This window comes from Cricetulus griseus, chromosome 4 (assembly GCF_003668045.3).
Source record: "Cricetulus griseus strain 17A/GY chromosome 4, alternate assembly CriGri-PICRH-1.0, whole genome shotgun sequence".
NCBI lineage: Eukaryota > Metazoa > Chordata > Mammalia > Rodentia > Cricetidae > Cricetulus > Cricetulus griseus.
In genome coordinates, this window is record NC_048597.1 from 122347527 (window position 1) to 122371051 (window position 23525).

Here is a 23525-nt window from a genome sequence, read left to right on the forward strand (position 1 = left end):
TACAAAATATCAGATCACATTTACTTTATGTTTAAATTAACCTTTTTTATTTCTTCTTTTTGAGATAATATAATTACATCACTACCCCCTCCCTCCAAACTCCCACACACCCCAGGCACAGAGACAGGCGCCTTTGGATTGAATGAAATCTTATCAACAGGACATTATGCCTATCATTAGGGTTTCCCCAGGGCGGGGTGGGGGGGTGGGGGGGGGTGGGGGTACAGCTATGGTGTAAGGAAGGGCTTAGCATGGGCACCTGGGTTTGATCTCCAGGTCCCCAAGACTAAAGTGACTCTAACTTCCATTCCAAAGCACTTCATTTCACCCTTAAATGACCAAAATGTTTTCTAATTTAGAGTGAACCAGCTAGGAATGGTAGCTCACATCTGTAATCCCAGCACCTGAAAAGTGAAGGCAAGAAGAGGGTCAGGGCATTGGGAGCCAGCCTAAGCTACATAGGGAGTGCAAGGCCAGCTAGGGAAACATAAGATCTGACCTCCACTAAAGAAAGTGTGTGTGTGTGTGTGTGTGTGTGTGTGTGTGTGTGTGTGTGTGTGTGTGTGTGTGTGTGTGTGTGTGTGTGTGTGATGGGGGGGGGGGGCAGGCAGGCAGGCAGGCAGGCAGGCAGGCAGAGACAATGTTCAGTGGTAGATCCTTTGCCTCACCTATGTAAGACCCTGAGTTCAATTCTCTTTTGGGAGAAAACCCAGCATAAAAACTGTTTCCATGGTTAAATCACATACATTAAAGATAATTTAAAGCACACAGAAGATGTGCCAAAGTACTCAAAAACACTACATTTTGTGAGGGACCTGAGCATCTTAGACTGGGTACCCTGTATGAGACCACCAGGTCTCACATGTAGCCTGGCCTGTATTTGAGAACACCAGATCTCACATGTGGCCTGGCCTGTATATGACAATACCAAGTCTCACATGTAGCCTAGCCTGGAACTTGTGGCAATTCTTTTGGCTCTGCTCTTGAAGTGCTTGTATACTGGCATGGGTCATCACACAGCTTCATTTTGAAGTATTTGGTGACTTTTTAAGGTCTTTGTACTATCTAACCCCAAAGTCCCCCTAATGAACAGTGTAGTCACTAAAAACAACCTGCAAGCAGACCACGAAAACTTCTGGTTCCCAGTGCCACCCACCCGGTCCTCTTCTGTTTCCTCTGCTACCTATCACAGTTTAGTGATTAGCAGTAGGGAGGTCTTACAGGCTCACTAACTAATTCTGAATCTGGCTTCTATCACTTTAAAAACCAATTAATATAATACCTCTGAGTCTAAACAGCCTCCCCCCAGCCCCCCCCACCTGTTTTTCAAGATCTAGTTTCTCTGTATCTTTGGAGACTGTCCTGGAACCAGCTCTGTAGACCAGGCTGGCCTCAAACTCACAGAGATCTAATTGTCTCTGTCTCCTGAGTGCTGGGATTAATGGCACATGCCACCACCACCAGGTCAAATTCTCTCATTTTAATACTTAATCCATAAACACAATGTTAGAGGAGAAACACAGATGTCTCAGCAGGTAAAGCCCTTCAAGTTTGACACGAGTTCAACTGCCAGGGCCCACATAGAAGAGGATCAAACCCCAATTCCTTACTCCCACACACAATAAACTAATAAAACGTAACCTTAAAAATATTTAAAGAAAAATCACCGGGCATACTGACATGTCTTTAATCCCAGTTCTTGGGAGACAGAGCAGGATGATTGTCTGAGTTCAAGATCAGCTTGCTCTACAAAGCGAGTTCCAGGACAGCCAGAGCTACAGAGTAACCCTGTCTCCAAAAAACAAACCAAAAGAAAATGGAAAAAAAAAAAAAGAAAAGAAAAAATCTAATATGATAAAACAATGTTCTAAAAGGAATCCCAATCAAGCCAGTTGGATTAGGATGCCTATATTACAAAGGAAGGGCATCTCTGTTACTGACTTTTAAAGTACACCTATAGTTAGAGTGTGAATACTAACTTAGCTCTACAACTTCCATTTGAAATCTGGTGACAAAAAAAAAAGGTGCCAAAGTAATATTACCAGTATAGCATACTTGCATCATTTTCACTGTTCAAATTTTGTAATCTAGGTCAAATACCATATATAAAACACAGATTCTGAGAACACCCAAGTATGCTCTTGATATGGTCCCTCAATGAACACTAAGGGAACTTATTCTTCATCAAGTTACTTCTATAATTAATTAGAATGCCTCAACCCCAAATTCTGCTCCTCTCTTCATTTTCAGCCATCACCTCCTTATAATTTGTTTTCAACTCACCCAAAGCAAGAGTTAGTTAAGTGGAGAAGCTGCCTCACACATTGGCATTGAGGGCAGGAGGTCTCACTTCTAAAAACTCCCCAGTCAAGCCTGCCACCAAGGCTCCTGGCCACTGTCAGAAGCACTTTAGTTAGGCTACTGCTGTTCCTAATATCACAGTCAGTCTTCTGAATAGGGAAGGTGAAGAACCTGCTGTAGTGAAGAAAGCCAGTAGCATATCAAGATTTGCCACTGGTGTTTGCCATCATCAAGGTGCGTCACCAGGCATCTAACAAGACTGTAAAGGGGCAGGGGATCACCAGAAACCCAACCCAGAGGAAGGACATTTTTTACTTGCTCATGAGGCAGCTGTGGCCTTGGGCCCACCTAACAAAAGAGAAAGGTCTGAGTGTATGTGATGAGAGAGGTGAAGAAGCTGCCTTTGCTACTCATTATCCTATAATCAAAAGCCAGAGGTTAAGAGGTTAAGAGTCCTAGCTGCTCTCCCAAGGACCCAGGCTGGGTTCCTAGTGCCCACCATGGCTCATAACCACCTGTAACTCCAGTTCCAAGGCATCTGATGTTCTCTCCTGCCCTCCATGGGCACCAGGTGTACACATGGTGCACCATACATACAAGTAGGGAAAACTAAATTCAAATAAAAAATTAAAAGCAAAATTGAAAAGTCTCATACACATAAGAGGAATTTAAAACAAATAAATGGCTTTAAATGTATGGCACAATTTCCTTTAAAAATCTTTCACATTATCAAGCAGTGCTTGCTACTCCTCCTCATTATTCAAGAAAAACTACAGTCACATAAATTGCCAAATAATTTAGTCTGCAAGCTCAGCCTTCATGAAGAGAATAGAAACTTGTTTTTTTGGTTTTGGTTTGTTTTTTGAGACAGTGGCTATCTTAGAACTCACTATGCTGACCAGGTTGGCCTCAAACTCACAGAGCTCTGTCTGCCTCTGCCTCTGCCGTACTGGGATTAAAGGGATTAAAGAAGCATGCTAGATCTAAGAATAAGAGGGGTGGCTCTGAGGTTCACAACACACCAGGCCTTACAGGTCCAGTCAAGATAACATAAATATCTGTTTTAAAATGAGTTTAAATGTGGTGAGGTGCTACACCAGCACCAGGCAGAGGCAAGGAGATTGCAAGTTTGAGGCTAGTTTGGGAAGACCTCATCTCACAGACAAACAAACAAACAAAACAAACAAACAAACAAAAAGGGGGTTATGAATACCACAGCATGGAGCCCAGCATCCCCAAGGCAGTCATGCAACACAGCTATGCTCTTTTTCTTCCTTAGGACAACTAAAAATAAAACAATGTACTTTTCATCACATTACAAAAGATAAGTGGAGTGGCAACTCAGACCCCAGACAGAAGACAGCAATCAAACACAAACACACATGATGGTACAACCAGAAACCCCACACTTGGGAGGTAGAGGCAGGAAGATCAGGGGTTCCAGGTCAGCCATCACTACTAAACCATCTCAGGAATGTTGGGGATGGGGTTGAGACGTCCTGTAGGGAAAGGTGCTTGTTGCCATGCCATGACCTGACTTTGACCCTTAGGTCTGTCTCCCATGGTGGTAGAAGAAAACAGACTCTCTAAAGTTACTCTCATGTCACTGTGTACCCAAGCATGCACAGCAACCACACAAAAGAAAGAAACTAACAGGCTGTTAAAAACTGAAAGTAGAAACCTCAAACAACTTAGAACCTAATGGAAATCTGAGATTTACAAAAACTCCCTGCCACCTGACCCTTTGAAATATAATGTCCTACAATGGCACGGGTAGGAAGCTTTCTAGTTTCCCTTAAAAGAAAACAAGTATCCAAACGGCATGGCTGTGGTTCTGCAATGGGTGGTACTCACCTGAGGCGGAGTTCATCAGGGTCTGAGGCACTGCTGTGCTGGCAGGCGTAGGGACATTCAGTTGGGAGAGCATGGCCTTCCTGGGGTCCTGCCATGTTGTTGTCTGATCGATGTGACTGAGACAAAGAAAAGTGAAAGTCAGACCATTACTCCCTAAGAATGGCTCCCCTAATTAGCAAAGGAGATCAAATGAGAACATCCTCACCACACTGCCCCAACCCTGGCAGACAGTCTTCACCCTGTAGCACTCACGGACACTGTCACCTCTGAAATGTGTAAGTATGCCATCTGAAAAGGGTCACATATGGAGTCTTAAGTGACAAGAAACCCATTTCCTAGTACACAGTGTCTACACAGTGTCACTTCTAATTCAAAAAGAAAGTGGTGTCTAAACCACCTAGGTGGAAATTGTGACTAAAACTCAGGATTGGCTAAAAATGACAATTTAACAACAGGCTTTTAGGTCTCAAAGCATAGTGTCCTATTAAGACACATACTCTAGCACCAGTCTCTCCTTCCTGTGAAATGTGACCAGCTGCCTCAGGGTCCTGGACAGCAACCACAGCATCCTGCCATAATGCAGCAGTTGTAACCCTTGCACTGAGAACTAAAATACACCCTCCTGCCCCTTCTCTCTCAAATGATGTTTGGCATGCATTTTATCACAACAATGAAAGCAGTAATAAATACACAATTGTTATAACATGGAAGGAGAAGACCACTCATAAACAGCTTAAGTAAAAGCACACGCCTTTAATCCCAGCACTCAGAAGGCAGGGACAGGCGGATCTGTGAGTTCGAGGCCAATCTTGTCTACAAAGCTACACAGAGAAACCCTATCTCAAAAAACCAAAAAGGGGGAAAAAACCCACAAATAATATCACAAGTCTTCCTTTTTGTCTAACACAAAAAGAAGGCTACAACTAACATAAGAAAAACCATATACAGGCCAGGCATTGGTGGCGCACACCTTTAATCCCATACTCTGGAGGCAGAGGCAGGCAGATCTCTGTGAGTTTGAGGCCAGCCTGGTCTCCAGAGTGAGTGCCAGGATAGGCTCCAAAGCTACACAGAGAAATCCTGTCTCGAAAAACCAAAAAAACAAAACAAACAAACAAAAACAAACAAACAAAAAAAACCCAAACCTATACACAGTAAGTAGAATAAGTATATATACAGGCAACAAGTTCATCAACAATGTCTCATCCATTTGCATTTGACAATTTCACATAAAATACTTCATTATCCTACCTTGGTGAATCCAAAGTCTTGTACCTAATTTATTTTCTATTCGAATTTGCATTATCAAATCATCTTTTAAAATACTTTACATTTCTTCAGTGAGTTTCTTTAAGTCTGGTAAACAAGTAAAACTATAAAAGGCTAGAGACTGTAGCTAGAAAAGACAGTAAGTGCTTCTATCTGTGGGGACACAGAAGAGTTCAAACTCAGAAAAGGCATGGCAGCTGTCATTAACATGTAACAGTGTTAATTCAGGTAAAAATGTGCAAGTTCTCTTTGGCCAGTTCTCCATGGCTGTCGCCACTGTGGAGGCGGTAGTCCTGAGGGTCAAGGCCATGTAGCCTAAACTTGGTTCAAATTTTATTCCCTAAGCCTCATATAGAGGGTGACTGAGTTCTCATCAGACTCGGGCTTACTCTAACTTCCCAGCCCTGTACATAAACCGTCTATCCTCATACAAGTCACTAAATCTTTACCAAACTATCAGATACACTTTTCCCCTTAAAAAAAAAAGAAAGTTTTTTTTTTCTATACTTTGTTATGTGTTATAGGCACTCTACATCTGAGCTGTTCCTGTAAACTTCCCACAAACATATTGAGTTTCTCCCCCAAATCTTAGGAGAAGCTCCTCACTGCTGAACTCTGGTGCTCTGACTTCAGGCGGTACCAAAGATCTTGTTTTTTCCCAGCAACTTAAGACAGTGACAAGAGCAGCTTTCTTCCCCTGCCCGAGAAGGCTTGCACTTCACATGATCCATCTCTATAAGAGCATGTCTGGCTGGATTTTATTTAATTTAAACTCACTTATTGAGGTCACCGTTCAGCAACTGCTCTACAAAGTACCTAGTTCCCACTAAATTTAAAGACCAAGATGCTTTCTTTATAGAAAAGCCAGGCCTGTGTGTGTAAAACCCCAGCTTCAGGGACAGGGAGATGACAAACTAGCATGAGGATCTGACCTCTGTACTTAAGGGAGGGGATAGGTGGACCCTTGGAGCTCACTGGTTAGCCAGTACAGCCAACTGAAGACAAAGGCTCAAGGAGAGACCCTGAATCAAGATGAGAAGCAATGGAAAAGTCACTCAACGTCAACTCTGGCTCCATACTTGTAAGACTACACATGTGAGCATACACATGAACATACATTCACAAATACACCACACAAACCCACCCCCACCCCCACCCCCAAACAGCACAGCCAAAGACAACCTGGATTCTGTCATATAGGTTGATGGGGATGTCCTTCTATATATACGTTTCTCTTATTGGTTGATGAACAAAACACTGATTGGCAAATAGCCACGCAGTAAGCATATGTGGAGCTAGAAGAGAATTCTGCAGAGAGGGCTCAAGAGACACCATGTAGCCGCTGAAGGACTTACATGCTGGAGTCTTCTCTGGTAAGATAAGGCCACGTAGAAATACATAGATTAATAGGTATAGGTTAATAAAGAGCTAGACAGTATAAGCCTGGGCTATCAGCCAAATAGTTTATAAATAAGTCTCTGTGTTTATTTGGGGCAAAATGGTTTGGGACAAGGAGGGAAAGAAACTCCAATTACGATAGGTGTCTTAGCAACCTGCTTCATCTTCAGAAAGGGGGAGAGGGGAATGGTTTGTTTACTTCTCAGGGTTTTGAGAATAAATTTATACTTTAACAACCAGAACTGTGGCTCCTAGAAAAGGCTCTAGAATCCAGCATGGTAGCACACACCTTTAATCCCAGAACACAGACAGAGACAGGCAATCTCCGTGAGTTCAAGCCTAGCACAGTCTACTTAGTATCAGGTCAGCCAGAACTACACAGTAAGATCCTGTCTCAGAAAAAAAAAAAAAAAAAAAAAAAATACAACAACAACAAAAAACCATTTCCCACTCCAATCCAACTCCCCACGAATAAAATTTTTTTTTTAAAAAAGACTTCAATATTTCCCCCAACTCCATTCTTTTGCTGATCCAATACTTAAGACAGCAAAAAATTTCAAAGGCAGATGGGTGAGGAGACAATAAAGGGTAAGGCCGGCTGGTCTGTGGCATATGCCTGTAATTCCAGAGCTTGGGAGAGGCAGCCTCATCTATAGAGCTAGTTCTAGGACAGCCAAGGCTACACAAAGAAACCCTGTCTTGAAAAAACAAACCAACAAAAAAGAAGGTAGGAGGGGACGGAAAGTCAGTAAAGTGCAGACTGCTCTTCCAGAGGACCAGGGTTCAATTCCCAGCACCCACATTAGGCAGGCTGGCTCATAACTTTAACTCAGCTCCCCGGAATCCTGGTTTTTGGCCTCTGTGGACACGTGCACACATACATCCCCACTCACATTTAAAGACAAAATATTTTGCTAAAGAAAGGAGAATAAGGTAGTTGCAGAGGGAGAGGGTCTGAGGGCTTGAGATAGTGGCCATCTCATCATCACCTGGTAGGTGAAGTGGTGACAGAGAGACACAGTAAACATGTTCTAGACCATTAATTAACGTATGCCAAGCTTAGAATTAAGAATGAACTAGAAAACAAAGCAAACAAATACAGACACACTGTCTCCTCAAAGAGCACCAAAATAATCTGAGAATAAGAGTCCAAAGCACTAACTGTGCTGGACTTTTTTGCTAAAAGCCTAAGATGGCTGTAGAAGTTTGAATGTAATAGGCCCCCATAATCTCATAGGGAGTGGCACTATCAGAAGGCATGGCTTTGTAGGAGAGGGTGTGGCCTTGTTGGAGGAAGTGTGTCACTGTGGGGGCAGGCTTTGAGGTTTCCTAAGTTCAGGATATCCCCCAGTGTCTCAGTTGACTTCCTGCTGCCAGCCTATCAAGATGTAAGGACTCTCAGCTCCAGCACCACATCTGCCTCTATGTTCCCTGTCATGATGATAATGGACTGAACCTCTGAAACTGTAATCGAGCCACCCCCATTAAACGTTTTCTTTATAGCATTGTCATGGTAACTGTGTCTCTTCGCAGCAATAAATACCCTAAGACAATGGTCAACCCCCAGTAGTGAGAGATCACTGACTCAGGTCTGACAAATGGGGAGGGAACCTGCATAAGACTCCCTTAATATAGGTGACAATGGTGTGACTGGGACAATATATGAGGCCACTGGCAGTGGGTCCAAGATCTAACACACAAACTGCCCGTTCTGTATGGAGAGACACCTTACCCACCTAGTCACAGGGGTGTGGGGGTGGAGAGGTGCCTTGGTCCTGCCTCAACTAGACAATGGGACAGACTTAGTAGACTTCCTAGAGGAGGCCTTACCCTCTCTAAAGAGCAGATGGGAGGTGAAGGTGAGGTGGAGGGAGCAGGAGGAGAGGAGGGAACTAGGATTGGACTGTAGTAGTAGTAGTAGTAGTAGTAGTAGTAGTAGTAATAATAATAATAATAATACAATGGTCAACTCAAAAACCAAGGCAAACAATGAGCAAACCATGAACCAAAGCCTAGTGAGATGGCTCAGGGGGAAAATACACTTTCCACAAGGCCAGACGATCCAAATTCAATCCCTACAAGACATGTAAAGGTGGAAGGAGAGAACTGAATGTGCCTTCTATACATGCATGCACACGCACACACACCGTGACAGACAATAAAGTAAATAAAAAGTTCTTGGTTATGCATTTAATTTTCAAATACTGAATCAAGGTTTGGGCATAGAGGCCCACACCTTTAATCCTAGCACTTGGGAGGCAGAGGCAGGCAGATTTCTAGTTCGAGGCCAGTCTACACAGTGAGTTCTAGGATGCTAGAGCTGTATATGTATCATTTTATCTTTACTGGGGGGAAAAATAATTTTAATAGTCTAAAGTCCCCTAATCTAGCCACATAACCAGACAGCCAAGTTCATTGTGGAGTGAACAGACCACTCCACAGACAGTGTGAGATACTTCCCCTCCTCCTGTAGCAACAGTCTTGAAAGTGGCTTCCAGTTAAACACTGTGTTTCTATTTCTAAATGTTTCTATTCAGAAAGTTTATAGATTACACTGCTACATTCTTCTATTCCATGCACCTAGGATGCAGAATCTGAGTGGAGACAGCTGCCTCTTTGGTAGTTGTGCAGGATAAAATGAAATACCAAGTAGCTGAAAAAGTAGGTTTTACAGGTTTTTTAGTTTGAGAAGACATTTTCAAAAGTAGATTCTAAAAAGGGGCTTAGACATATAATATCATTTGGTTTCGTTTATAACAGCATCAATTACTGGTGCTAGTCCTAGACTGCAACCAAGATGACATTATTTTGGACCAGCAGGATGGCTCAAGCAGGTGATACCTTGTTTGATCCCTGGAACCCACTTACCTAACAAGTGGGAAATAAATGTCTTCTGGCATCCACATGCACACCATGGCATGCACAACCAAAATGCATGCATGTACACAGGCACACACACTGACTTTTAAATTGGAAAGTGAGAAAATTTGCACTTAAATATAAGGCCAGTGAAGTGTCTAATGAAAAATCAAGTGACAGACCTGATTCTAATATTAAGAAAAGCTGATTTAGCTGAGCATGATTTTAATCCCAGCACTTAGGAGGCAGAGGCAGGTGGATCTCTGAGTTCGAGGCCGGCCAGGACTACAAAGAGAAACCCTGTCTCAACCAAAAGGAAAAAAAAAAAAAAAAGTGATTTAGAGGCTGTTGTTAATACTACCATCAATCCCAGGACCCAGAAGGAAGCAAGTTCCAAGCCAGTCAGGATATACAGGAAGATTCTTACTTTAGGAAAACAGCATGGGTTTTTTATGTTGGGTGTGAGGACTGTTTGAATTTTGAGTGTTGGCTGTTGCTACTGGCAGAAGACTCTGGTGGCAGTGCTAGGAAGGCAGCTGGGCCAGATTTCCTGCCCCTTATCAAATCCATGCTTGTTGTGAAAGTGTTATTTATAGTCACATGCTGGAGGCTATTCTCAAACCAGGAAAACCAGTGTGCTTGACTCCAGGACAATGACACACTGCTCTATCTAACTTTCTACAGCTCTAGTTCTAAGACCACAGTCATTCCTTCTTATAGATCCATCGCCTATCTTTGAGAAGTCTAAGAGGCTCAGAGAGAAACATGTGGCATAATTCTCTGCTAAACAACTAAGAGACCTTCCCCCAGGAGCTACTCCGAGGAGGGAGCTATACTGAGGAACAGCAAGGCTCAGGTCGGGTATAAGGTCATCTTCAGCCAAATGGTTTCCCTCCAAAGTTACATTCAACACGTTTGTCACAATGTCGTAGCAATGGACACTGCTCCCAAATTCACAGCTTGTATTTTTCTTTTATGATACAGAAAATGGCAGATGTCAGGATACATGGGCTGAGAACAAAAGCTGAATTTGAGATTCGTGAGTCCCCAAGATCTTGTAGCCCTTCCCTAACTGTCACTGCCAGGAAAAAGAATTAAACAAGAATCACAACGGCAGCCCCAAGAAATCTAAAATCTCAGGACGTCTACCATTTGTAACACTCAAAGTGGAAGCTCCCTATAACTTGAAGAATTGCTGGGGGGTGGAGAGTACAGATTGCTTAGTAGAGTAGGTAGGTCTAGCACTACTGAAGACTCCAGGCTCAGTCCCAGCACAAAAAGAAAAAAAAAAAAAAAAAAAAAAGTGGGGGGGAAGAGTCAGTCAGAGTTGGAGGAGTCAGGTGTAACATCTCCGGAAACCCCAGCACTAAAGATGTTGAGGCAGGAGGATTGTGACGAATTCAAAGTCAGCCTGGGCTCCAAAGTGAGATCCTGTTTCAAAAGCTGAAGGGAAGAAGGTTGGCTGACCTCTAGCTATTGTAAACAGTCTCCTAAATCATCTGCTAGACATGCTGTTTTACCTGAAAATGTCAGATTAGGATCTCACTGCTCACAGCTTTACTGTAGTGGTCACACCGATAGTCCGGAGCAAATGGCATTTAAATGCACAGCATCAAGTCAGGAAAAATAACTTTGTTGACTCAGACTTCATCCTAGATTCAGGACCTGGGAAAAGACAGGCTTAGGCACTCCATCCACTCTGATCAGCTCTCTGTGGCCACCTCAGACCTGATCAGTGCAAATAAAGGGCCTTTGGGTGTTTTGGCTTCCAAATCTAGTTCAAGGAAAACCATCTTACTAAAGGCCTAAAGCTGAATCCAACACATATTTACAGCTACACTGACATTTCAATTGCCAACACACAACATGGCTGTAGCCATCCAAACTGCTATGATAGACCAAGTTTTATTACTCTTTGAACATTCCCCAAAAGGCAGACTACATACTAAACAAGTGGGAAAACAGCAAGTCACATGAACTATGGCTGACAACACCAGCCCCCACTAAACACAATAAAACTCTTTAAATAGTATTTTCTTTAAAATTATTTTACGTATATGAATGTCTGCATGCACGCCTGATGTGTAAGAGAGTATGTGTAGACCTAAAAAGGGAATCAGGTTGCTGGAACTAGATTACAGACATTTGTGAGTCACCATGTGGGTGCTAGGAACCAAACCCAGTTCCTCTGCAAGAACAGCAAGTGCTCGTAACTTTCAAGCCTATCTTGTCAGCACCCACATATAATATTTTCTTATAACATAAAAATGTCATCTTCTAAAAAGATTCTCATCAACGTCAATAAGGCAACCTGGGGGAGAGGTGATTCCAAACTTAAATTAATTTTATTCATGCTACATTTTGGGGGAGAAAAGATATGATGCAGGCCTGGCACAGTACCTGTGACCCAGGCACCTAGGAGATTAAGGCAGACTATCACAAGCTCGAGACCAGTTTGGTCTGTACAGTGAGTTCTATACCAGCCTGGACTACAGCATAAGACCCTGTCTCAGAAACAAAAGATCTACTGCATACCAAATGAAGAGACATGACTTGATACAGACAGACACTAACAAAGTCATACTTAGTCTTAAGAAGTGTGTGAACTGTTTCATTTTGCTATTTCATTATTATCCATAACTTTGTTATGGATAACAAATAAATTTTGGTAACTTTAAAATCTGGTAAAGCCTTCTAATCCAACAGTATAGACAATGGATGATTTGGGAGAGAAGTTGCCTCATGCCAGGCAGGTCCAGCAGATTCCTTTTCCTGGTGCCTCATTCGGCAAAAACAGAACACATCAAACAGGAATGATAGCATACGTACAAAGATGGCTTCCTGGCTGAAGCAAACAGTCTATGTATCTGTGCTTGCATTCACATGTTATGTGTGCACATGTATGGATGGGAGTGAACACTAGAGACTGACATCTAGCATCTTCATTAGTCACCCTCCACTTTAGTTTTCGAGACAAACTCTCACTGAGCCTGTAGTTTGCTCATTTTGCTAGTTAGGCTGTTAGGCGGAAGCCAGAGATCCTCCTGTCTCTGCCTCCCAGTGCTGGCTGGGATTACAGACTTGGTTTTATTGCTTGGATGGCAAGTGCTTCACTGAGTGAGTTACAGTTCCTGCTTCTCCATTTTAAAAAGTACATAAAATGGTGTCTGATGTCAACAGTGCTCTGATTGGGCTCACACTGACAAGCCTTGAATTGTGTTTATTACATTGTTTCTTAAGAAAATAAATGTTAGACTTTCATCCAAGTTAAGCAAGCTAAGCAAACAGAATTTTAGTAAACCTTCAACACTAAAAATACAGATTAAACATCTCCCTTTTGTCTTGATAAGTTTTACACATTCATTAAATTAGAAAAAGATTACTTCGTAGTTGACCAAAACCAGAATATTTATTTGTTCAGGTGGAATACCAGGACTATACTCAGTTTCAAACGAACCCTGCCACAAGTGACATTAGACCTTTCTCTGAGCCTTCATGTTAAGGACTGAAATCCCATCACATTCTGAAATACATTAGCACTTCTTTGCAGGGGGAAAAGATGATCTATGGTGTAACTGGGTGCTAGGACATAACCAATAGACTTTCAATCTCTTCCATTTATTTTCATGCTTGTTTTTCAAGACAGGGTTTCTTGGTAGCCCTGGGTATCCAGCATCAAACTCAGAGATCCGCCTGCCTCTGCCTCCTGGGTGCTGGGATCAAAGGCATGTGCCACCGCTGCCCGACTAATTTTCTTTTTTAATCTTGTATCAAGTGGCTGGAGAGATGGCTCAGTGGTTAAAAGTCCTTGCTGGCCTTGCAGAGGACTGGAATTGAGTTTCTAGCACCCCTATCAAAGGGCTCACAATCACTATAACTCCAGCTCTGGGATCTGACACTCTGCTGGCCTCTAAAGTCACCCACACACATATAGCATACACTTACAACAGATATATATCTCTATCTATATATGTATATATAGATATATAGACATACAGCTATATATAATAAACTACAAAAATAAACTGAAGTCATTGGTTAGGTAGGGAAAACAAAACTGAACAGAACATATATATACTACTTCACTTATCTTTTGTTTCATTTTCCACAGTATCAGTTGCCCGAAGCCAACCAGTGTGAGCATGTCCCAGTGAGCTTCCTTTCAACCAGGCCAACGTAGTAATTTCCAACACCCAAGGGATGACTGATTATCCACCGAACCATGTCTTCCATGACTTCTGTTTTTAACTTTATGTGGTGGTTTACAGCTTTTGTTGTTTGAAGAGGGACTGAGATACTAAAATGAATTTCTTTTCTCTTTCCTTACTATTTCATAGTAAGATAGTATTCCATTCTATCTTAAGAAAACTATTTTTTTCTTTCCTTACTCAGGTATAATCTAAACCTTAGAGTCCTTAATTTGGTAACTAAACTGAATTAAGAATTACTGATACAAGGCCAGATCATACAGTACAGTGCAGTTAGAATCCAACCATCTGACCCTTCCATCTTAACTCCACACAGGTCCTGACTCATAGAGCTTCCCTCAGCTAACACCCAGCCTGGCTTCTCCAAGAATCTGGTCTACATTGGCCAAAGTGAAATGTGCACAGGCACTGCTGTCTTACCCCTGCCTACAGCTGCAGCATTACTGCGGTCAACCAGGAGCTGAAAAACAACTCACACAGACACTGCACCAGGGTGTTAGTCATCTGTCAGTCATGTGAAAGGCGATGCCATCTGAACTTGACAGTATAGTGGGACATCCCTCACAGGTGCACAAAGAAGCCTCCCCAGTTGAAGACTTCTCAATGCTTGGTACCGACTGGTAAATCTTGTTTCCCATCTGATTTCTGGCATTATGGAGGAAGCACCCAGCAATTAATTACACCAATGCCTCTTCCCCTTTACTCCTGGAAGCAGAGTTGTGCTCAATGACATCATCTGGCCTCAGGTAAGTGGATCCTGGTGCACTTCTTGCTGGCTGGCTGTTCTGAATCTTGCAGGCTACCACCCCTTGCTGTGGATGGCAAAAATGAGGCTCGTGGTAGCTGCTTACCACATGACACCAGCAAGCAGGACATAGAAAAAAATGAGGTCCCCAATCTCTTGCCCATCAGCTGTGTGGTGACATGTTAAAATGGAGAGCTGCAAGAGCAAGGCATATAGACTGTGGATCACACCCAAAGAAGCTATCATTCCATTTAATCTAGCCTATTCTAATACAAAACTTTAAAAAAAGTTCCATGAGTGTTCAGATGGTATCAGTACTCCATAAAGACTCCGAATCTTTCTCAACTCCTCATATACCACGCAGAAGATGGGAGCTCACACCCATTCACAATGGGTCTGGCTTAGTAGCAGAGCAACCCTGAGTTTCATCCCCAGCACAGGAAAAGAAAGTCCTCACACCCATGAGTGTCTTCCATGAAAGAACATAGAAACTACATGTCTTCACGGACCCGAATCAAGTGCTAACTTTGTGCAAGTGGAATGCAAACACTGCTAAGTAGAAGGTTTCAAAGTCCCTCAAAACAAAACTAAACATAAAACCAGAACATGATTCAGCACACCAAAAAGCGTATCTAAAAGTAGGGTTGGCTCTCGTGTAGTCTCGTGTATTAACAGCAGGGACTCAGGCTCTCCTGCATTCAAGTTAAAGTGGCACTATTCACAGCAGGCCACGGGGAGACAACAGCAAAATGTGGCATGTGACAAACAATGGAGAGCAGCCAGGAAAAAGGAATGCCGGCCAATGAGACGGTATCAGGGCAAAGGCACTGCTGTCAAGTTTAACAGCCCAAGTTCGAGTTGATGGACCCTCTTGGTGGAATGAGAGAGCCGACACCTAAAAAACTGTCCTCTGACCTCCATACACGGGAACACAACACAAGACTGTGTGTAAAGTAAGCTTCATCTAGACCAGCAAGGTCTCACATTTAAACCAGGCTAACCTTAAACATGAAGCAATCCTTCTGCCTCAGTGCCACTTGTGCACAAGTGTGTGCGCACACACACACACCCCTAAATAAAGGTTTCAAAACTAAGTAAAAACCACAACGTAACACACACATGGAGGTAAGCAATATATAGACAACCAGTATGAGACTAAGAAAAGGTCACATTTGGTAACCAGGCTGTAGTGGTACACACACACACGCCTTTAACCCAGCACTTGGGAGGCAGAGGCAGGTGGATCAATGAGTTCATGGCCAGCCTGATGTACAGAGTGAGTTACAGGACAGGCAGGGCTGTTACACAGAGAAACCTGTGTGTGTGTGTGTGGATCCCATTCAGATCTGTTCTACTTATGAGCTGCTAGTGGGAGACAAATGTGACCTTTTACTGGAGAGCTGTTGGGTAATATCCAAAGTCTGTAATTCAAATAGCCCTAAAATACACAGCCAAGTGTTATCCATGAGCCACAAGATAAGGAATTATTTATTTGTTCTTTTCACCTCCCTGTATTTTCCAGTCCCTACCCCCACATTAAACCTTAGTTACTTGAACAATATGAAACAACACACAGAAAATAAGATACTTGAGACACCCGTGTGATGCCCAGAGAACAGAAAATACCATATTCAAAAAACATTCAAGAGGGATGGGATACAAAATCCCAATAACTGGGGAGGTTGAAGCAGAAGGACTGCTTCAGGCTAAAGGCTAACCTAGTTTAACTGTAAGACCCTGTCTCCAAAAGGAATAAAGAAAAGCTGAAGGAGAGAACCAGTTCCCAAAACTATCTTCTGACTGCCTTGAACACGTATGTTCACACACACTCATTCCCTCCCTCTCCACCCCTTTCAAGTTTAAAAGCAAAAGCAAGCAACCAAACAAAAGACCCCAGGCCTAGTGTGGTAGCACACACTTAGCAGTCCCAACTCTTGGGAGATAGAGGTAGAGGATCAGGAGTTCATACAGCCATCCCTGGCAAGATATATGTCTCTCACACCCAAAGAACATGTCCCCCACATTCCAGAAGCACCCAACACCCCCAGAAGCTAGTATGGGATAAATCAGTCCCTGTTTAAAAAGAAAGCAAATCAAACAAACTCAGAGCACATAACTCAATTATGACTAATGTTATATGGCTACCCCCAAACTTTAAACAAATACTAGGTATTATCAACACTCATAGCATCTTTAATCTGCCACTGGGTGTTTTGTTTCCTTGATTTGGGATTTTTGAAACAGGATCTAACTATGCAGATTTCCTTCTGTCTCTTACATAAAGGGCTGTAACAGATGTACTTACCTCAGCTTTCAAACCAACACTCCTGGTTCTTCAAAAGCCTCCCCCCCCCCCCCAAAATGCTTGCAGGCAAATCAAGACACTCTTACAGGCAAGAGCAAAGTTTAACCTCTTCAAGTGAACCCAGAGCCCAGACTTCACCAAGGTCAGCACACTGCTCTCCATTTTAAAGACTAAAAGCATTCAAAATTTGCTGGGCGGTGGTGGCACGTGCCTTTAGTCTCAAGTGAATCTTTGAACTGGAAGCCAGCCTGGTCTACAGACAGCCAGGGCTACATAAGAAAACACTACCTCAGAATAGATAGATAGATAGATAGATAGATAGACAGACAGACAGACAGACAGACAGACAGACAGACAGACAGACCGACCGACTGACCGACCGTCCAAAAACAAAGAGAAAGCCATCCAAAAGTCTGAAGTTTCAAGCCAGAGCAAATCATGCTAACTACTCTAAAATATCAAGGATAGCATGAAGTTAATGAGACAAAATAGTTTAAAGTAAATATTTATAAATATGTGTATGAGATGATGGTAGGGCGGGTCCTCTTTTAAAAGACATTTTTCACTCTGTAGTGCTAAACTGATCAATCTCATGGCAATCCTCCTTCCTCAACTTCCTAAGTGCCAAGATTACAGTCATGAGCCACTAACTTGGCAAGATTGAAATTTGGGGTGAAAGCTCTTCAGTATTATCAAGTTTCAATAAAGAACCAACAGACGGACAGATGGACATTTTAAGGCCAATTCAATGATATCATAAAAGAATAGAAAAATAAAAACACCAGGAAGGACCTCCTTGTTTGGAAGCTGTTCTTAGGAAGCAAAGGTCCAAGGTTAGGTGGTGAATCTGAACTTCTTGCTCACTTCCTGTAGAAATCCATATTGACCACAGCAAGCGAAGTTTAATATTTCAAAACTAGAAGAGACCTTTGAAAGATCACTTACCAAATCTTACACAGGAAGTTACTTTGTGTTCTTTTATAGTATCAAAATAGCCACTGGGATCTGTGTGCAAACATGGCATGTGCCTGGAGGGGTGTTCTATTTTACCATGGAACCACTGTGATGAGACTAAAGAGGAAATTCAGCAAATGAAGAGCTTCCACTAATCAAGTATAAAATATATTTTAGTCGTATATACTATGGCTCCCGGCAGGCATCGGGGTTCCAGACTATTGACTCTAAACCCTGTACACATCAAGGTTCACTATTAACAACAGCCAATTACAGAGCCCCAGCTTTCTGTGGCTCTGTCAGCCAGAGAGTGAGGAGAGTGAAGCCCTCACCAGACTAGGCATATCAGCTATGCCTTTCTATTTGGTTTGTGTCTTCTTGGTATTTAAGACATGCCCTTCATGCCCAGCAAGGTTACCTCAGCAAATCACAAGTAAGAAATATCCTAATTTCAGAGATAAAATATCAAAGTTATACAATTAGAGCTGAAGAAATGCAATAGGAATAAAGCCCAGTGGCCAATGTGACACACCAGCCTTCACAGCTCTTAGTGCTGCTATCACAGGGCAAGCCATAAGGTAAAGACCACTCTGCCCACACAGTAACTTCCAGGCTAGCCTAGACTACATAGCAAGACCCCACTACCACCCAAGAACTTACAAATTCCTTAGTCTGGGAGATGGGGATGATCACAGTGAAAATGCACTGCATGAAGTTCTCAAAGAATCAAAGTACTATATATTAAATGCCTTGTAGGTGACCTAAAGTTATGGGTCTTACCCATCAGTTGCTTAAGCTTCAATTTCCTTCTCAGTTTGTGTTTCTTAAGGCTCAAGTTTCTGAGTAGGAGAGGCTGAGATGGTATGTTTATTATGTATTGTTTCACAAACCAACAGACACATTTCCCGTTTTCAGAACTCATGTGGATAAGGGACACAGACATCAGTGGCATCTCTAATGTGTTGGAGAACCCCACTGAGCCTCTTTCTCCCTCGCTCACCAGTCACCCATTCAGAACACAGCAAGGGCAACATAGTGTATCTCAGGCACTGACCAACTGCTGCGGAATGCACTGAGCTCTAACCACTGCAGAGAACGGCTATTCTTAGGAAGCAGCAGGGGTTGGTTCAGTCAGCAACACTGCTGGCCTCTGGACCAGAGGTCACAGTCTCACATTTCAGATATGAACTCCAAGAGGGTTTAACACTCCCATTACTACCACATACCCTGTAGGTCTTCAAATCTAAAGCATAATGAAGGAATAAAATGGCTAAATTGGGTGTGGTGTTTCACACCTAGAGTCACAGCTTTCAGGAGACTTGAGGCAGGAGAATCATGTGGGTTTGAAAGCAGCCTGGGCTACAGAGAAAAATTCTGCCCCCCCCCAAGAAAAGAAAAAAATCGAACACACTAATTTTCCTTTTAAACAAAAGCCCATGCTTAGGAACAGTTAAAGAGAGAGGCTGTATATGTGGCTTGGCCAAAGGTAAGATAAATGAATTATATTTCTTAACTATACTGACACATGTTTTTAAACACAGACCTATTCTAAAAAGGTCCGGTTAATACCAGCCCTATTCAAAGTAAGCTTCTGGTCTCTAAATATTTCTATTAAATAATTTTACTTTAAGCCAGGGTGGTGAACTAAAAATACAGGCAACATTTTTGCAGAAATGAGAGCGCCTATCAAGTGATTTCAAGTAGACAGTCCACAAGCACACGACTCAGACAGGGAGGCACCAGGCGATTAGCAACCCTTTACAAAAATAGATAAATAACGCTGCAATGCACAAGCTGTCATCCAGAAGGCTAGGCTGTATTCCTGAAAGGACAAGCATATTCAGTGCTTGAAGAGGCACTTTTAACAACCACACACTGGGAGGCTGCTTTTAAAATAATTTCATACACACAAAAGTCAGACAGCAAGTTTCCTTAAGCAGAACTTTTCTCTACTTATTATTGATTCCTTTACTAGTAACATGGAAGACACTCCACAGCAACACCATGATGAAACTTGAGCTAATCCTATACACAGATTGAGAAAGACTTGCAGGATTTCTATTATGTGCAGCTAAAAATGTTATGTTCAAAACATAATGGAATTCTTTATTGCAATGGGTTAAACAGTGTTGTTTGACTCTTGTTTAGAAGTGACCTGGTCATCACACTCACCAATGGCAGATGCCTCTACAATCACCTCAACCCCACATGTGTTTAAACGTCTTCCCAGGTCTTCATGAGCAAGGCTACCTTATCTGAACCAGGAAAGGTGAAAGAAGCCATTCCTTTTGGTATCAGCCCCAGAGGCTGGACATTCCAACCAGGACAGTTCTATTGAGGGAGCTAAGGAGATGGCTTGGTCGGTTAAATGCCTGCAGAATCAAAAGCATGAGTTCAGATCTCCAGCACTCAGATGTGGTGGGCACAATAACTCCAGTGCTGGGGTTGCATAGATACAAATCCCCAGAGCTCCCAGGCCAGGTATCGAGTCCCAGGTTGAGTGAGACACTACCTAAAAACTAAGGTAGACAGCACTGGACGGACGGCTGAAGGGTTAAGAGTGTACTGCTTTTGCAGACGACTCAAGTACGGCTGCTCACTACTGCCTAACCCCAGCTTCAGAGGACATCTGTATTCCCGTGTACAAACTCCACACAGACACAGGAAGTCATAATAAATGCCTGTTGCCAGACAAGATGGCACAAGCCTTTAATTCCAGCACTCAGGAAGCAGAAGCAGGCGGCTCTTTAGGAGTTCAAGTCTAGCCTGGTCCAGAGAGACCCTTTCTCAGAAAGAACCAAGAACTGTGAATTCACTTCTTCCGGCAATGATATGAAAGCGCAGCAACACAAGCAAGCCTAAAGGAACCCTCACCGCTTTCTAACCAGGTCTAGGGATGGTAGAATGGTGGCCCAGAGATCACGAGTCCAGTGGCAGGGCAAGGATCACACCACTGCTCTTCAGACAAAGGATGATAACTAAGTAACTTCTTCTTTAGTAACTCAGTTAGCCCTTAAAAGCTAAGTAATAAAGGACATTTACACAGTCCCTTAGAGATTACACAGTACTCTCATGCTGTATAAAATAATGAAGGAAATGTTTACCTAACGGAGCAGTTGAAGCCCAGAGCAAGAAAAAGAGATGTGAGGAAGAGCTGTCTATATCCAGCCGAGGCTTCTAAACTGTCAAATGAGGTTCTACCTCCCCTGTTTGATGACGGGAGAGTGGGTAACAAGGACTTGCTGAACTCCGTACTTCCATTCACTCCACCACTACCTGACAAGGGAATGCACTTATCAGAGTGACTAGGGACCTTTGAGCCAGCAGCTAAAGGACATGCTAGACGTCTTGGCTTAGTTAATTTAGCAAGTATTTATGGTCACAGATTGTGAATGAGACCTATAGGAGATACAGAGGAGTTCTATCTACCCTACTCTGTAAGAAGATTGTTATAGGGCAATCCACAGACTGTTTGTCCTTCCCAAATGGACACAGACCCAGATAGGTGAAGAGGTAAAACAGATGCCTTTACACATGTGGTGAAGATGAAGCTCAACAACAGGATACCACACGCAGCACACTCACTCACAGGCTTACAGATTCAAAGAGGTCGGCATCCAGCTAGTGAAATACCTTATAAACCATGTGTGTTAAATAAGAATAATAATATCAAAATCTCCCCATACATTTGAGTCAACACGGCATCATCATCATAGCCTATAATGTGTTCAAATAGTTCTAAGTTGTATTTAACAATCAAAAGGCCCAAAATTAAAATAACGGCAAAGAACACATTTGAAAAGCTGGACAGTGTGTGTGACTGTGCCATGCTGACACAATGGACAGCTCTTCTTTCAGAAGGCAATGAAGCCCTTCAGGGCTATGACGGCCTGAGAGAGAACACAGATGAGAAAGAAACAGCCAGTTTAACTCGAAAGCTTTATTTCTTTTCTTTTTTTTTTTTTTAATAGTGTGATGAACAAGTAGCTGATATGGAATTATTTTGCTAAATGGGACAAATTTCCTAATTCATGTTTTTAGACTAGCACAATAGCATTTTCTTATTTAAAAGATGGGCACAGGCCCCCGTCCACCTCCTGGCAACTTCCACAACTCTGGCCATAAAACAACATTTTCATACCTCTGTGTGAGACAAGTGTTTCTGGAAGACTTGCAGTCTCATCAGAACTACACTCCAGAAAGAGGCTGTCTGTCTGGTCAGTTCACGGTTTTCCTCCATTAATGCCAGTTCTATCACAGTAAGAAATGCTCACAATAAAAATCCCTCCTGTTGCCATTACTGAGTTCGCTGCTTTAGGGCAGATATATTTATGCACTTACAAGTACACTTTATTTTAGTCAGGCATTTTGTACACCCATTCAATCACAGCACTAAGGAAAGGAGGCTATCATTGGATGTTTTTTTGTTTTTGTTTTTTTTTTTTAAACTCTTTGGGGGCCACCACCAGCTCCCAAATAAATGCTCAGAGACTTATGAATGCCCAGCCTTAGCTAGGCTTGTTTCTAGCCAGCTTTTCTAGCTTAAATTATCCTGTTTCTATTTAACTACATTTTTGCCTCTGGCCTTCTTACCTTTCTTTATTCTGTGTCTTTTTTTCCTTCTTACTCTGTGGCTGGCTGTGTGACTGGCCCCTGGCCCCTGGCATCGTCCTCTCTTTTCTCCTCACTCTCTAGATTTCTCCTATTTATTCTCTCTGCCCCCTAGCTCTGCCCATTTCTCTCTTGCCTTGCTATCGCTGTTCAGCTCTTTATTAGACCAATCAGGTATTTTAGACAGGCAAAGTAATAGCTTCACAGAGTTAAACAAATGCAACATAAAAGAACACATCTTTGCATCATTAAACAAATATTTCACAGCCTAAACGAATGTAATACATCTTAAACTAATATTCCACAGCAGAGGCTGAAACACTTGGACCTCTCTCTGAGTCTGAGGACAGGCTGCTTTACACAGTGTTATAGGCCATCCAGGTCTGTAAGTGAGAACCTACCTCAGAAAAAAGTTACATATAATTTAAACAAAAGCACTGTAAACTCAACATTATTAGAAAATGAAACCCAATTTGATGTGTATATAGAAATCTGGGAATGATGGTAAGTTTGCATTGACTTTCAGAGTCTTTTAGAGTTGGCCAAGTTCAGTGCTATACATCTCAATCCTAAGATGTATAACATGGGTTAGGACAGTACCTCCCTCCCGCTCCCCTCCTCCTGACTCTCATACTCTATGGTTTATTCTTAATAGTCAACTGGTTGCCTGCCCTGCCTCTTGACTTATGGTTGATTCTATTTAATCTTTTACAATATTCAAGCAGAAAGCTCTTAGATTGAAGGTGTGTGCTAGGGCTGAACCACATCACAGCCAGAAGCAGGTTTTTCCAGTAAACAATATCTGGGGGTTCACAATGTGATCAACTATCCTGCAACATTTTTATCAGCAGAAAGTTAATATTGTGGACAGTTAGGAAAGTAGAGTACAGATTGCTTTGTGATGATAAGATACTGTCATTGTCACTTTAGCTGCCCAGGAGGCACTGCCTTATGAGAGGGTAGACATTTAAGTTTGAAGAAGGTGTCAGGCATGGTGGCACACGCCTTTATTCCCGGCACT

General features: G+C 42.5%; 1 protein-coding gene across 4 annotated transcripts in view; it reads right to left on the reverse strand.

The window, feature by feature from the left end:
• The window catches only part of Yap1 (Yes1 associated transcriptional regulator), an 83297-nt gene that overhangs the window by 42149 nt on the left and 17623 nt on the right, over positions 1-23525 (reverse strand). For all 4 annotated transcript variants that reach the window (XM_027415168.2, XM_027415166.2, XM_027415167.2 and 1 more), the window contains exon 3: positions 4156-4271. In XM_027415168.2, coding sequence (XP_027270969.1) covers positions 4156-4271 — 116 coding nt within the window. The remainder of the gene's footprint in view (positions 1-4155; positions 4272-23525) is intronic.